Genomic DNA, 17,145 nt, shown 5'->3' with positions numbered 1-17,145 from the left:
AGGTAAAATAAATAATACTAGATTTGACTTTTTAGCGTGAAAATGTGATTTTTCGTTAAAGTAAACAGTACCGCGAACTTTTCATTAAACCTCTATTTTTTTTCTTGTTCAGCTTTAGGATGGAAGGTGGTCCGGATGCCGGATCTAAGAATTTCTCCCAGTTTAGCCCTGGTGTACAATTTAATGGATATTCGAAAAAGACGAAAAAGGAAAGACAAAAGAAGAAGGGAGGAAATAGTGCATTCGAATCCGTTAATCCAAACAAGCCCTTAAGTCGAAAATTTTGAAAAACCCGCCACAAGTGCGAAGACGAGCGCGTAAGCTCGGGAGATTTTGGCGGCTTAATTTCAAACGCCGAAGCTTCGTCTTCTAGATCTGCCGCTGCGTTCAACCAATCTCTCTGATCAAAGCAAACAGCAAAGGAAAATGGAGACTCCTCCGGCCCACCTCGAGAAGATCGGCAGAGAACTCAAGTGCCCCATTTGGTATCTCTCTCGCTCTATACCCATATACTCCGATCATATGTGTTAAGATTTGTTTGTTTGATGGGAAAATTATGGAAAATAACCTAGATAAAGAAAACCAATTTTGTGCCCTTCGCTTTCTTTTTGTTCTTGTTATACGTGAAATGCAAAGGACCCATCTGAATAATCCCATGCGGTAATTTCTAAACTATGGTAATTTTCTCGGCAGCCAAACTGACCCTTTACATGATTTTGTCTAGAATCTGTATAAAGATTTGATATTTCTCTTCACTCCGCTAATGGGTTCGATTTTTCCCCATCTGTTTTGCAGTTTGAGTCTGCTGAGTTCTGCGGTTTCACTCAATTGCAATCATCTCTTCTGCAAGTAACCTCCTCCTTCATTGCTACCTGAATGTAAATATTAGGTTTTATTTGGCTGTATTAATACTTGCAATGTGCTTGAACGTATTGCCAGTGTTTGCTTATTGTTTACAGCTGTTGCATTGTGAAGTCGATGAAATCGGGTTCCAATTGTCCTGTTTGTAAAGTCCCATATCGGCGTAGAGGTATGAATCATGATGCTTTTATTTTTGTGCCAAAAAGTTTGAAGGTACTACTGTTTGATGTGAAACCCATTATTCTTACCTTTAATTTTTGTTTTAGAGGTTCGCCCGGCTCCTCACATGGATAATTTGGTTAGTATTTACAAGAGCATGGAAGATGATTTGGGAATTAATATATTTGTCACTCAGAATGCACCCCCAACTAAATCATCAGGTATTATTTATGTACATGCATTTGAGAATGTTACGTTGCAGTATAAAATCTATGAGTACTATTTAAAACAACAGTTATGCAATAATTTTATTTGCAATTTGCATACAGGTTTAGTGTAATCAAAGTATCAATACCAGCATTTTATTTACTGGGATTTCAGTTTTGTTCCCGCTGTTCATAGTGCAATTGTTAATTCCTAAAATGTGTTCAAATGTTCTAACTTTTATTTTCTGACAACATTACTGTTGAGTTGAGTCGATACATTGTGGATGCATCTGTCTGGAATTATTTTACTTTTGTCAGTAGAGTACAAGATATTGACATCATTTGCACAATTTGATTATATCCTATCATACCTGAAGTTTCTCAATCTTCAGTATATAGCACATCAATCATGTTAAGATACACTTCTAGGTGGTTTTTAGCTTTTTGGTTTTACATATACTATAGTTTGACTTGTGCACTTTTTTTGTTTCCATTTGATTTGCTTTTATTTATTACAGACGGAAAACATCATGCTGAAGATGATTTTAGCCACGGCTTTCAGGATAGAGCGCAGAAACAGAAAACCTTAAGAGGAAAAAGATCCAGGAAAACTAAGGCCAACCTGGAAAGTTCTGGTTCTATTTCAATTAAACCTTCATTTCCAAACAAGAAAAGGGTCCAGGTTCCACAGTCTCCTCTTTCAGAAACCCCAACCCGCCATGAAAAGTTAGAAGGTGATTTAATGGCTGATCGAGTGAAGCAGAGTTCAAAAACACTAAAGGAGAAGCCTGTTCTAAATGAGAAGGGAGAACTGGTTCTGTCACCTTTCTTTTGGTTGAATGACAAAGATGTAGAAAATTTGAGTCAGCATTCTTCCGGTGATCAACTTAGCGATCTTCCATCTCCAAATGTTCCCACATTCAGTGATATCAAAGACTCTGATGATGAAAATTCTGTTAGGTCCCTACCGGTAAGTGTATAACCTGTTTCATACCTTTGAAATGAATGCAAGTTTATATCATTTCACTCATCAGGCAATTAAAAAAATGTATATAATTTATTTAGATGATGCCATAAAGTTATCTTAATTGTGGATAATCTCATGTAGGGAGAAGTGCACAGCACATCTTCTAATGCTGCAGATCTATTTGATAGTGAGATGTTTGAATGGACACAAAGAGCTTGCTCTCCTGAACTCTTCCCAAGTCCTGAGATGCAGGTATCAGCTCGTTTTTACCTCATATGTAATTCTCCCTTCTACAAATTCTATTATTGTCTAGTCCTCCAAATTTGCACAAAAAATCTAAGGAAATTGAAATGCAGGTTGCAGACGATGAACACGATAGAGTTCAAGAGAAGGAATCAAAAGAAGTCTCACAAAACAAGAAATCAGATGAACTTTCTGTAAAAAGTGCAAGGTCTAAAAGAAACAAAAAAAGTAATGGAAATATGGATTTTCTGCCAGATCTTCCCACTGCTGGAACTAAAGATGTTAGTCATGAAGTTGTTAGTAATGAATCTGACAAGCGAGTTAGGAAGACAAGGAATCTCATGAAAAGAAAATGTGCTACAAGCCATACAGATCCAGGAACAAATATTAGTGTCACTTCAAAGGGATCTGAGGTATTTTATGAAGAACAAGCATGTGAGAATAACGGTGGTTCTTTAGCTAAGACTTGCAAAAGGAGTAAGAAGGGACATTCATCTGTTGTAACCAAGCCCACATCTGAAAATGTTCATGTCCTCTCTACCAGAGCTGATAGTCGAATTAATGGTGATGAAAATAGGGTAACTGAATCACCTACTTCAATAGGAAAAAATGCTGGCAGTGATGAACTGTCCAGTAAGAAGGCTGGAAATATCTATAAGGAGGTCAATGACAAGAACAAGATTGACCGCCCAGTAAGGTCAAAAAAACAAAAGATGGTCTCCATGAAAAAGACAATGCTTGAGGATGTATCAGAAATACAGAAGCAAGCAAATAAGGATACTCCTACTGAGTTGTCTCCTACAAATCTTCCCACAGATGATAACCAGAAAGCCTCTGAATCCAGGAATAAATCCAGAAAACTTGCTAGAAAAGCCAAGTCAGGTGATCGAGAACTGAAAAGTAAGAAAAAGCTGAAAGCTTCTTCTGATGGCAACTCAAAGGATGATACTTCTGTTGAGATTGGAGAAGGTCATGGGAATGTTAACGAAAATGGAAATGAAACCGCTGAGAAGAGCAAGGACAATCATAATGTTATAACTGATCAATCACCAGTGCAGAAGCTTCTTTCATTTACAAACAATGTGGTTTTGAAGAGATGTGAAGCTGTTCCTAGTAATATCCAGTGTGCTTTCTGTCTTTCATCAGAAGAATCAGAGGTCTTCCTCACTCCCTTCCCTTTATATCCTTTTAGATGACTCATAATTTAGAAACCCTATCTGCACATAAAATTTACCTTTACAATTCAAAGCTGACATTTGTTACCATTGAAATTCTAATTACAGGCTTCTGGAGAGATAGTCCACTATTGTAATGGCAAGCCTGTTGCTGCGGATCACGATGGAAGACTCAAGGTTATACATGTACACAGGACCTGTGCTGAATGGTACAAAGGAAAAAACGATATTCTACAAAATTAACCAAAAACATGATTAATCTTGTGTTTAACCGAATAAATTTTAGGACTGAAACAATTTTTTTTACACAAACTTTTCTGTAGATACTCACATCTTATAAATGCTCAAAAATATATGCAGGGCTCCTAATGTCTATTTTGAAGATGATATTGCTATTAATCTTGAAGCTGAATTAACTAGGAGTCGTAAAATTAAATGTTCTTGCTGCGCAATCAAAGGAGCTGCTCTTGGGTGCTGTGAGAAGAGTTGTCGTAGGAGCTTTCATGTTACCTGTGCAAAGCTGATGCCTCAATGTCGCTGGGATACTGTATGTATAACAAAAAGAAGTGCTATTTCCATTTAATGTTTTCATTATCCATGCTGTATTCTAATTCCCATTGTGTTGAATCAGGATAACTTTGTTATGTTATGCCCCATTCATGCCTCCTCCAATTTGCCAAATGAAAGCCCTGGATCTCAAGCAAGGAGGAAGAAGAATCCTAGAAAGTACGTACAACTTATCCTCGAATATCTAAAGTTTACCTCATGCAAACTCAGATTTTCTAAGATTCTCATTTGTGCCTCTTTCTTTCTCTATTATAGACAACCTAATATTTTCTTTTTGTCAATATAGACAACCTAATGTTGAACGTCCTAAAGTTGCTGCTAAACAAGACAGCAATATCCCCCCAGATCAGAAGTTTTGTGGATCGTCCAAGAAATTGATTCTTTGTTGTTCATCTCTCACAAATGCAGAGAGGGTAAAAGAGCTGCTTAGAGTGCTTTCTTTGTTCCTTTTTTTTTAACTTTTTTTTCCCTTTTCAAAATCAAAATGTTCTAAATTATTTCACTAATCCTTGCTGGTTTGAACTGCAGGAATCTGTCTCTGGATTTGAAAGATTATCTGGACTTACGGTTTTGAAGAATTGGGATTCTAGTGTTACACATATTATTGCATCGACAGATGAAAATGGAGCATGCAGAAGAACCCTCAAAGTTTTGATGGGTATCTTGGAGGGGAAGTGGATTCTGAGTGTGGAGTGTGAGTATTACTGTTTCTGTTTTAAATGTTCTCCCTCAAGTACTTGGACTTTACAATTGTAATGGACTACAGAAGCTGAAATGAGATATTGATTTACATGTTCACATTACTGATAATTGTTTTGCAAGATCTCGCTTTCAGTTCGTAGAGTGGATCAAAGATGTGTTTGTCCGTCTGTTTGTGCAGGGATTAATGCTTGCACAGAAGCAATGAAACTAGTTGATGAGGAGCCTTATGAAATCAACGTTGACATTTATGGAATCAGGGATGGTCCTCGACTTGGTAGACTAAGGCTGCAGAACAAGGTTAGCTTTTCCTCAAGTTTAACTATCATCACGAAAACTTAAGATTTTCATGGCTTCACCATATGCATTGTTAATCTTGTTCAGTACATAAATAGGTTACACACTTAATTTTAACAAACTGTTTTTGGATGCAGCAACCAAAACTTTTTGAGGGGTTCAAGTTTTACTTCATGGGAGACTTCATACCTTCATACAAGGGGTATTTACAAGACCTTGTAATAGCTGCTGGAGGAACGATTTTGCAAAGAAAACCTGTTCCAGAGGGCCCGAAAGCCTTGTCAGCCGGTTCCCCCAAATGTCAAACCTTCATAATTTACAGCCTCGAGCTACCTGACCAATGTCATTGCAGCAAGAAGAGTACAATTTTCAACACTAGGCAGGCTGATGCGAAGGCTTTGGCCACCTCCACTGGAGCCAAGGTAGCAAGCAACTCATGGGTATTGAACTCCATTGCTGCCTGCAAGTTACAAAATCTCTCTGATTCCAAATAGTATACATACTGCAGAAGTTGTGTACATGTTTAGAACTTCTCCAGATCCAGTTTCTTATTTCAAAACCGTAAACATAAATGATTATGTAATTCTTCGTTGCTTCCAATCAATTGTGGTTTTTAATCCTTTCAATGTACAACTCCAAGTTTTGGGAATTTCTTGAATCAAATCTGTGCTGAGCAGTTAAATTGTGTGATGCAGCTGCTGACTAGTTACCGAAACTCTTCTTCACAAAAGAATGCGAGAATTAAAATTAATAAGCGATTCCACACAGATTCAAATATACATCTCTTCATTATCAACTATTGTTATCCAGGATGAACAACGAAACGAGAAGAAAACTCAGAATTATACAACTCTTTCGGGCCATGGTAGATGCAACCTAGAAACCTGAACTAGTCAAATGCACATGAACAACAAATATGCAACATCACTAAATCACTTCTACTTCTGACACATTAGAACTGCTTCCTCGTTTATTATATAAACTCGAAGAATTTTAGTTGTTTTCGTGTCTTGGCAACCGAAAGACAGACTGACAAAACTGCAAAAGTAGAGAGACCAGGCATTTCTGGTTTCTAGTCACCCTTTGTTCTCATGCAACAGGAGGCGAATTAAGTAGTGTCGATCTCAGTGTTGTGTTTTGCACTTTCACCTTTCTTCGACCCATGCTTCGAAATCTTCATACTGAAGCTCTCAAACAGATGCTCCAATGCTGAGATCTCCTCTTCAATATCTGCTGCTTGCTCATTGCTTGTGGCAATCTTTTGCTTGAGTGCGCGTATTCGTTCTAGGCCTTCTTGAACTTCCACCCCCATCTCCTCCATGGTCGAGTGCATCCCATTGTTTTCCTTTTGTGCGTCTTTGATCTTTCTCTTTAAGGATCTACACCCATCAAGGGACTTAAGAAGTTGCTCCGAAAGTGCCTTGTTTCGCTCCTGGAGTGCTGCATTCCCATGAATCTCTACCCCACCACCGGCACACCTCTTCTCCTTGTGCTCTGCTGCACAAGCTTGTACTTTTGCCAACAGCATCTCATTTTGCGCTCGAAGATCATTGATATGTTCCTCCATCCCAGTCAATTCATGAACCTTTCTCGCAAGCTCCGATGCAATAATCTCGTTCTCCTTTCCCAAGCCTGAACACATTATTTCTAGGCTCTTTCGCGCTGCCAAGCTTGCGCTAAGCTGTCTTCTCAACCTTTCTTTCTCATCAATTACTGGCTCCGGAGGCCTTTTGTCCCTTGGAACATTTGGCCTAAGATCTGTATTGCATCGCCGGAGCTCTGCTCTCCTCTTAACGGTTTGAGATTTCTGAATCCGGGTTTTAACATCATCAATTATCGTCATCATTCCCGCCACCCTTTGCATCTTCCTGTCATCATTGTCTTTTGTGCAGGCCTCATTTTGCTCTTGGATTAGCTTTAATAATAACTTCACATTGGTGGCAATGCCTAACCAAAGAACAAAAAGATTACGCAGAAATCAGTTCATATTGCATCCTTTTTGCAAAAGTTTTATTGTGATTTTTTCACAAAAGAATGAGATAGGAAAAATTGTTGTCTTAATTCAGAAATTAGAAAAACACACAATACATGTCATTTTGCAGTGATTTAGTTTTCATGATTAGAAAATACAAGCATTGAAAATTTAAGATTTCTTCAGCAACAATCTTCTGCATATACATACATACATATAATTATACATATAAGGTGTATGTATGTATAGATTACCATCAAAACTATGATCTTCTGGGCGTTCTTTAGAAGCTGTGGAAGAAGCTGGCAACTCTGCAGGAGATGAAAATGCTCGAATCGGGTTCATATTCAACCAGATAAACACGATAAAAACCGATCCTTCGATCCTCAGGGGGAACGGAATGAAGCTACAGACTATACAAGATGTAAGTATGAATCTATATGATACAGTGGAGGATAATTCAAAGATCAAACAGAAGAAGTAATTAATTAATTAATCAAAAGGTTGTTTAGTGTTTGTTGTGATTAAAATTATGCCCTAATAATTTACTAACAACATAAAATATTTCGAGAGATCCAAAAAGAGAGACTGCTTGTGCACTCTCTCTCTCCTCTCTAGCTGTTGGAAAGCAAAACCTTCCTTCTTCTGTTTGTTTGACGTTCCTCAAAAGCTGTCTGTAATATTATTATTCGATACGATTCGTTGGTTTTGGCGTTGGGAGAATTGTTGGTTCTTGGTTGTAAATCATGCGGAATTATCGGTGACGGTTTGACATTTTCTTTGGCCATTGGATGCTTTGACTTCTTATCACACAAAAAATGGGTGGAGTAGTTCCCACTTCCCATGCAGTCAAGTTAATTAGTTTTCCTTTTGTTATTGTTTGCACCTGCATAAACGAGAATCAGCTCCCTTCCTCTCTCTAGCTAATTTGCATGCAGAAAAACTAAAAACTAGAAAAATAAACAGAACCCAAACAGATTGTACAAAAGAAAAGCAGATCTTGGACTCGAGAATAATTAAATGTAATTAACATTACAGTCTTAGTGGTACTTTTTTCTACTTGTAAGTAATATGGGTTAGTTTTAAATCGCATGAATAACGAATTTGATACCTAATTATAACTGACGTATTTTGTGGTTTAGCGAGAGAGAGGGAGAATATGAATAATAGTAATAATAATAATAATAAAAAGAGTCCACCCAAAAGCATGTTACCATATCTGTACCCTAGTCGTGCCTTCTTGACCAATAATGGAATCATATCTCCCAATCACATCCCATACATGTGAAGTTGAGCACCATTAACGCCGCAATTTGTATTCTACCTCTTCTTTTGGCATAAACAGATCCACATAACAGATGTACCTAATCACAAATACAAAAAAGTATACTTATAAGATATCTATTCGTTTATATAAAGTCAGGGTTCGGCGCAAATACAAGTTGGAGCCTCAGATTGCTTAACCCTAACCCTAACTTTGAGTTTGACCAACACTAGGGAAATTTCTTCAGTACCACGTAGTATTGAATGATAAGGAAATGAATGAATGAAATTGAAAATAAAAGATCTAAACAGTTGTATAAATCAAATCTAATGGCTAAAATACTCGTAACACTTTCTGAAACTTTCTACGAAAAAATAAATGTTAAAGTTCAGATTTTTTAGACAGAAGTTGTGATGCAAGACAAAAACAAAACAAGGGAATTTTGGCTAGAATTTCAGTGAGCAAAACATTGCTGCTGCACTGTTATTTCATTCATAGAAACATAATCGTCGGACAAACATTCTTATCTGCAAGAATTGCAGAGGTACACTACCTCGGAGGCAACAGCTGGACCTGTTAACCTCAGCCCTTCACTTGTTCTTATCCTAGCCTTACATTTGTTCTAAGTGACTAGAATTCTACATACTACACGTCCAAAAACTAGCCGTTAGAACTCAAACAAAACTAGCCGTTGTAAAACTTAAACCCTTTTCTGGTCTTGTCTTCGAAACCTCAAGGCTGCAAAACAGCTTACATTCAACAATAAAACAGTATGTAAAAACTTGTTTTCACATACTACGCAAATCTTGAAAATTTTTCCCGAGAATTCCCCTATTTTGAAACTTTCTAGGCTAATATAAAAGTTTAGATACCAAAATTAAACTCGGGATAAAGTTAAAGGTTCATTGCACATTTAATCCAAAAATAAAGATCCTGATTAATTTACAAAAGTTTTGAATATTAGTCTTTCTGAATATAAGACCATTGGTGAAATTTTGTCGTTTACCTTTTTGAACTGCTTTTCGACACTATCTGCTATGAATATATGAAATTATGAGAGAAAACTTCAGCAGCTTTACTTTACCATTCCAAACTTTACTAGCAACCAAAACAGCAGAAAAACCTGATGGGCAAGTGATAAGATCCAAATCTCTAGGCCCTTAATCAACCTGCAAGTAACATAGAGGATAGAGATGGGGAGGGAAGGAAGAGAGAGAGAGCAGAGCTCTTGAATTGTTTTTGTTTATATTTCTTTTGTGTGAATTCTCATCTAACTTTTACATCCAAAGCATGAGCTTATATATAAGTTTCCACTAAAACAAATTGCCAGCTGACAATAACTAATCACTCCCTAATACTCATATTTAGTCTGCTATTACATCACTAATTGTGATCGACATATAGGATCATAACAGCAAAAGACAAGAAAATCCTCCGCCTTAATTTTAAATCCAAATCCAGAACCGCCGGAGGCAAAAGGCGGAACTGGTTGGAACTTCCAAAGGACGTCACCGTTTTGATACTGTCTCCACTGGGAGCTATCGAGATTTTGGAGAGCGTTCAGAGGGTGTGTATGGCTTGGCGCAACATCTGCAAGAACCAGCCTCTCATGTGTCGCACCATCGACATGCACAATGACGGTGATCTCGATGAGATGCCGTACAACTTGGAGAAGATGTGCCGCCTTGCCGTTGATCGCAGCTGCGGTACTCTGGTCTATATTAATGTCGAACACTTCGGCACCGATGATCTCCTTAAGGATATCACTGATAAGTATTTTATTAATTTTCGTTGCTTGTTAAATGTTTGGTTGGTGAGATATATGTTTTGCTATGGTAATTTCCCAAGTTTTTGAAAGGCTTTCAATTTCTCTAACTTAATAAGTTGGGTTTGTGATAATTTGTAAAATACATATGCTTGTGTATTTACTGAGTTGTTCAACCTGGATCCATAATTTACTCATATTAATCCAAATATAAATAAATAAAAAAGACTTTTACTGGTGGACTGGAATTGCTTTTGGAAAAAGCACTTTATATTTTGTTTGGCAGAAAATCATAAAACTGCTTTTGAGTTTTGCTTATTAGAAGAGAGAAACACCTTTTTGAGCTTATTCAGGAAGTACAAACTTTTTACTTCTTTTTAATAAAAGAACTATTAGTAGAAGTGTTATGAGCAGATAAGCAGTCCCAAACGCGCCCCAAAAGATCACATGAATACAGTGATAAGCCCACTTCAGATATTCCTCAGTCAGCACACATTCAAACGGACTCTCCCTCGTCGAGTTTGAGTTCATCTCCAACATTGAAGCGCCACTAAGGGTGGGCATAGTTTGGTTCGGTGCGGTTTTGAGTGAAACCAAAACCGAAATCAAAATTTTTTGCGGTTTGGTTTGGTGCGGTTTTGAAGCCAAAACCAAGATGAAATCAAACCGTTTGGTTCGATTCGGTGCGGTTTCAAACGGTTTCGGTTTGGTTTTTAAGAAAAAATGTACAATTTGCAATTTAACATATTAATAAGCATTTCCTAGTAGCTAGCAATAGAAAAAAACATTTGTTATATAAACAATTAGCATGTTGCATGCAGTTGTGATGTTAAAATATGTTTGTGCAACAAAAGGGTGTCCCGTACAAGGTATAACATAAAACAAGTTGAATAACATTGAATTCATTAAACATGAGCGAAACTTTCATACTAGAATATGCGATATTATGCTTCAAATGAGTGGACTTCATTAGATCATTGTTCGACTCTTGATAACAAGATTATTCCACCCTTGTACATATATGTGTGTGTGTGTGATGGTATAAAATAACAAAGATCCTTCAAGTTAATGAACGAAAGAAACTGATGAATGATGATATTTTAGTGTGGTTGTGTCCATACTAAGTGCATGGATTCTAATAAACAACCAATTAAAACATGAAATTTAATATGGACATTTAATTAAATGTTTATTAATATTTGAGGTGCGGTTCAATTTCAGTGCGGTTTTCAAAAGCCAAAACCGAAACCAAACCGTTTTCTATGTTGCGGTTCGGTTTCAAAACTGAAACTGTTCCAAAACCACAAAACCAAACTGTTCGGTGCGGTTCAATTTGGTTCGTGTTTCGGTTTCGGTTTTCGGTTCTAAGTGCCCACCCCTAAGCGCCACAGTCCATCAGCCACACAACTTTCTCCTATCTGATATACTTTCAAATATTTGTATTTATCTCTTCAATGTAACAAACTGATCCATTGTAATCCTATATATATATGAATGAATGAACGAACACTCACTCAGTATCAAGTTGAGCTTATACAATTCGAGTCCTATATTTTCAGTTTCAAATCTCTTTTATGGTATCTCAGAGCTGAAAGTCTAACGACTAAAAGCTTTAATTTTTTTTCAATGGCGTCGAGTTCTAGTCCCTCCAACCCCACTGTTCTCTCCTCTCTTTCTAATGCTTCCAACTTTCTCACTATAAAGTTAGACCGTACCAACTATCCCTTATGGCATGCTCAGATGTTGCCCTTGCTTCGAAGTCGGAATCTGGTGTTTTTTGTCGATGGAACCAACAAATGTCCTCCTGCTTTCTTGCAGGATGATAAAGGCACACTCACTGATGACGTTAATTCTGCATTGGATGCATGGATTCAGCAAGATGCCATGGTGCTTTTGTGGATCAACAGTTCCGCTCATCCTACTGTTCTTGCTTCTCTCATTGGTAAGACAAGTTCATATTCTGCATCGACTTGCTTACGTGAACAATATGCTTCTCAATCTACTGGTCGTCTACTACAACTACGTAGTGAGCTTATGAGTACCCATCGTGGTGATTCACCTATTGCTGATTTTCTTGACCGTATCAATTGTCTTGCTGATACTCTCTCTCTCTAGTTCTCTAGTCTCTGATTCTGATCTTGTTGCTATAATTTTAAATAATGTTGGCCCTGCGTTTGAAAGCACCGTTACTTTTGCACAAGCACGGGATGAGGCTATTTCTTACAGTGCTCTGGAAGCTCTTCTTTTAGGTGCTGAGAGACGTCAAAAGCTCCATACTGTGTTCGAAAATGGACCCACTGCTCTTGCTGTTGGACGGGGCCGTTCCGGTCCTCATCGTGGTGGTGGCGCTACTCGTGGTGGTCGTGGTCCCTTCCATAGTGGTCGTGGTGGTTAGTTTGCTCTTCGGCCCCCCGGCCAAGGCCAACATGCTCCTCACCCTCGCCCTGCTCATGATGGTGTTCTCAGGGCCCAGTAGCCCCTTTAGATTGTCAATTGTTTCATGATCATGTGTTCTTTTCTGGTACAAAAATGTTGAAATTTCCTTTCGACTAAATATGTCGATGTAGAAATTGTTTTTGGGTGTACTGTTTTTGTGCGTCTAAGTAACTAACTAATCTAAAAAATTTCAATAGTTGTCGTGGCATCATATGCTTGCGACTCATGTGTTGCTGGGACTTATCAGATGAAGGATTGAGTAAAGTGGCTCCAAATCTTCCTCTGTTAGAGGAGCTTGAGGTTTCATTAAGCAGACTCTCAAGGGATTCAATGGAAGTGGTCGGGGGCTTTCCAGCTTTTGAAGTCATTCAAAATGAATGCCCAGTGGTCAGGCCCGACCTTAAGAATTTGGGAGCCCTAGGCGAGTCTTCAAATTGGGGCCCTAAAGTTCTCGGACCTCCGACTCTTTGTATATTGGTATGTAGTAAAAAGAATTCACTAATTACATAAAAAGTCTATTTCTTCATCGAATATCAATAAAAATTAATATCAAAAGAAAAAAGATATACTAACATTACTTAATATATATGTCACATGTCTTTAGACGCAAATGCACTAAGTGTTTGCAGTCAAGATTGAGAGTGAAGAGCAATACAATTTTATGATCAAGAGAGTAAAAAATAATAAAACTTGATTGACGAATATAATAATTTAACAACGCCAAGTAGTTCTCTTGTGTTCTTTCTAGAATCAACACACACTAGCGAATCAAATTTTAGAATAACCTAGTTTAAAAATAAATTATTGAAAAGAAAATTTAAATTCAAAGTTATGGTTACCTCAAATTACAATCTTCAGGACCAAGTTATAGTTGCTTAAACATTCAATAGAAATAGAAAGACTGGGAAGTTGAAAGAAAAATGATTACAAAGTTATGATTATTCTGGTTTTTGTTATTTTTTTTAGGTTATTTTCAAAAGCAAAAGAAAAAAAAAATGCATTTGGACAGATTGAGGCCATTAATTTCACTAGCTTCTTGTCACACACGTAGGCCTTTGTATGTTTTTTATTTAAGAAACTCAAGTTTTTTCTATTTATAGAATTTTTATTTAAAATATTTTTGAAAATAAATAAGAATTTAAACATAAACCTCCCACTAACATGAGGTTTTGTTATTTTTTTTTCTAAAGTTGAAAATTTTAAATTCATTCAAAATTAATATTTGTTGAATTATTTTAACTCCTTTTGATTCTTGTAATTTTAAAAATTTTAAAGAGTAATTTATCTTTAATTTCAAAGATTTAAAAAAAGCAAAAACTAATGCCTACAAGGTGTTTCAAACTGCCCACCCCAATACAAACAGAGTGAAACCGTTTCCACTGCACCAACGAGCTAATTGTGATGTTTCTTACATTTTCTTTATTTATATTTTATATACAGGATGTATAAAAAAAATTGGCCCCCCCACCCCGAACTTGGGGGGCGCTTTGGGCTTACCATTCCCTCACGATTTAGTTTTTAGGAACTCACGAGCAACTTCCCAGTGGGTTACCCATCCTGGGAGTGCTCTGGCCTCCTTCTCGCTTAACTTTGGAGTTCCTACAGAATCCGAAGCTAGTGAGCTCCCAAAAAGCCTCGTGCTAGGTAGGGATGAGAATATACATTTAAGGATCACTCCCCTGGGCGATATGGGATGTTACAGAGACGATGAGTTGAATAAGTTTGACAATGTTCCTTGTCACATAACAGATTGCGATTCGGTTGCTAGCGCTGGAGGGATGCATGATTTGCACCACCTCCAACTTTTCGGGAATCAACTGACTAATGAGGGATTGAAAGAAATTGTTGATTGTTGTCCACATCTTGAGTCGCTGGATTTGCGCCATTGTTTGAATCTTGATCTGAGCGGAGATTTGGGAAAAAGATGTGTTGAACGCATTCAAAATTTGCTGCTCCCAAATGATTCCATTGACGACTATGAATTTCTTGCTACATCATATTCTTATGGACCACATGGTTATGATATGGGAGCATATGGGTTTTCTGGTGATTACTGGTATGATGACTATGATTGCTATGATGGGCATTGATGCTTCGCAGATGAGAATGGTGTCTATGATGATTTTACTAAAATTCGATTGACCGACAGCGAGTTTGATTAGGAGACCGTCCATCTGCTGAACTTTTTGTAGTGAATGCTTTACAGATCATACGACTGTGAAGTGTTCTACTTCAATCGTGGAAAGGTGACTACATAGATTATGTTTTCGATCGAGTGGTTGGCTATTTTTCAATCTGTTTACTTTTCAGGATACTAAGAACTAGCTTGTTTGGTTACAATACAGATGGAGAATGATATGTTTCTGAATGATTCCGTTAAAGACTATGAATTTGCTGCTGCTGCAGCTGAAGATATTGCTTTTATAATTACGACTTCTCGTATTGTCACCCTAAATTATTACTGTGACTATGATGCTTACGAATTCCCAGTTGAAATCTACGACTACTTTTATTTGAGTTGGACATCTTTTACGTTCAAAACAGAAATTGAAGTCCTTTCGAGAAAATGCACATGTTGACGTGAGTCAAACGGTTTACATTTGTGAGATTAGGATCTCCTAGATTTATTTTTTCCTTGTATATTAAGTAAATGTATCTTTTGTATATGTATTAGAGTCTGAATATATTTGAAACCCTAAATACACTTTTATTTGTGGGGACTCTTGGACTTTTGGGGGCTTTTCAGGATGGTGATCCAAAGAATAATGATGCCGGAGTCCCTTCTAACTATAATGCCATTAAAAATTGGTTAAATGCAGTGCACGTAATGCAAATTGAAAGAAAAAAAAAGAAAAAAAAAACAACGGATTGAATGACAACGTGATGTAGGACTAGAAGAGTAGCTCGTAACAGCGAGTTTCTACACGAATAGTGTTTTTTGTGGTGAATAGTGTTTTAGAGTTTTTAGAGTTCGTTTTCTATCCAATATACTTTTACGGACAGGGAACGATGAGATGAATCAGACTTGTTGTTTTGCCACGATATATGATGAATTTCGGTCGTATAATGACATTAGTGGGTCAAGGCATATTTTAATTTTTATTTCCTTTAGTTAGGGTTTCATGAAACTATTTAAACAACTTTTAATATTGTATTTCGGTTATATTTTCATTCTATTATCAATCAAAACGATAGTTTTCCTTACACTTGTTTGTGGAGCATTTTCAACGAATTATGGGTAAATAAAACAAATTTTTTTATTCATTCTAAAGATAGTTTATTAACCAAGCCAGAGCAGAAATGCAATTGTAAGTCCAAGAAAAGACCCACATGATAAGAAAAGCCGAAGCTAAGCCCGCCAATACAGACGAGGAAATTAAAGCAAGGAAACTAATAGAGTTATAAGCCCTTTAACTGGAGAAATTTTTAATCTGTCGGAAACACGATCCGATATACCTAATGTAATAATAGAATTGGTTTGAAAAATTGCTCATTCCATTGTCCATCAATAGTGTTAGGACAACAAGCACCAGAAAGAGAGGTGGGGGTTCACACTTCACACCCTGAACACTTTATTTAAACCAAGCTACAATATGACATTACATATAGATACGTACTATTTCTTCTTCTTCTTCTTCATTCCGACCTTTTAATCATCCATTTACCATTTTTAATAGATGTATGATAAAACTTGTGATGAACATATTTTGGATATAACGTAATTGCTTCATCTTCATCATTGATAAGTGTAATACCATCATCTGCTATAACCAATCTAATAACACCACGTAAACGACTTATCTTGAATTTATAATTGGCACCTGAATGATCATCATGGAACAATAAATTCCAATCGTCATCACAAATATCAACACATCTGGCAGTACTCTGAAACTTACAAGTCAGAAAAACACGCATCTTTCAGTCTCCTGAATCATCAATATCTTTGTTGATATAAAGACCTTCATTATTGAAAGCTGATCCCATATCTTTATCATACATCTTGACTGAAACCGTATCACTTGAACGGTTGAACAAGGAAAGCAAGCGAACCATCTTGATGATGAACTTGCAGAGGGTGCGAACGAACGAGCCCTAGCTAGCTTCTTCCTCTCTTTCTTTGAAGAACATAAAAGATGGATCCATGAATGAAATGAAAGTGCTTGCAGCCCTTTTATAGCCTTTTTCTCCCTTGTTGAGGAGGCTTAGTAAAGTATGGAATCTGAAGTGGTAGTATGAGGTGTATCCCAACTACTTTATAAGCACATGCAAGGTCCTCTCGTACTATTATAATTATCAGAGCTTGAAATACTTGCCTTCACTCAAATTTCAGATTTTTCTTACCCCTGTCTATGTATGAATATGCAACTATTTTATATATTATTTGCATGATTTATTTCATGAATTTCCGATATGATTTTTATAGCAATTTACACCTAATTTTTAACAAACTTTCCCTTCACCCTCTCTCTCTCGACAATAAAAACGAACCTTGTCTGTGCAACGAAAACGAAATCGATTTGAACCGAATGGA

At 37.0% G+C, this 17,145-nt stretch overlaps 2 protein-coding genes across 7 annotated transcripts; one reads left to right on the top strand and one right to left on the bottom strand.

Moving 5' to 3' along the window:
• Positions 1–116: 116 nt before the first annotated feature.
• LOC103435036 (protein BREAST CANCER SUSCEPTIBILITY 1 homolog) lies at positions 117–5,868 on the top strand. Of its 6 annotated transcripts, none has more exons than XM_008373434.4 (14): positions 117–485; positions 796–849; positions 960–1,030; positions 1,128–1,241; positions 1,745–2,196; positions 2,335–2,445; positions 2,550–3,593; positions 3,720–3,820; positions 3,972–4,158; positions 4,243–4,337; positions 4,465–4,591; positions 4,707–4,872; positions 5,059–5,177; positions 5,312–5,868. In XM_008373434.4, exons 1-14 carry the CDS (start codon positions 427–429, stop codon positions 5,666–5,668), a joined length of 3,057 nt encoding a protein of 1,018 aa, XP_008371656.1. In that variant the 5' UTR covers positions 117–426; the 3' UTR covers positions 5,669–5,868. The 6 variants fall into 6 exon arrangements, with proteins under 6 accessions (XP_008371656.1, XP_017188052.1, XP_070661817.1 ...); XM_017332563.3 differs by having other exon boundaries at positions 5,014–5,177; XM_070805716.1 differs by having other exon boundaries at positions 142–485; positions 940–1,030.
• A 73-nt stretch (positions 5,869–5,941) lies between these two features.
• Positions 5,942–8,512, bottom strand: LOC103435035 (uncharacterized). Its single transcript, XM_008373433.4, has 2 exons — positions 7,401–8,512; positions 5,942–7,121 (listed from the first exon to the last, which is right to left on the bottom strand). The coding sequence occupies exons 1-2, from the start codon at positions 7,489–7,491 to the stop codon at positions 6,283–6,285; spliced, it is 930 nt and encodes a 309-aa protein (XP_008371655.1). The 5' UTR covers positions 7,492–8,512; the 3' UTR covers positions 5,942–6,282.
• Positions 8,513–17,145: the final 8,633 nt, after the last annotated feature.

Source organism: Malus domestica, chromosome 10 (genome assembly GCF_042453785.1).
Source record: "Malus domestica chromosome 10, GDT2T_hap1".
NCBI classification, from domain to species: domain Eukaryota; kingdom Viridiplantae; phylum Streptophyta; class Magnoliopsida; order Rosales; family Rosaceae; genus Malus; species Malus domestica.
Note: the sequence above shows the minus strand (reverse complement) of the source record. Positions and strands in the feature narration are given on the sequence as shown.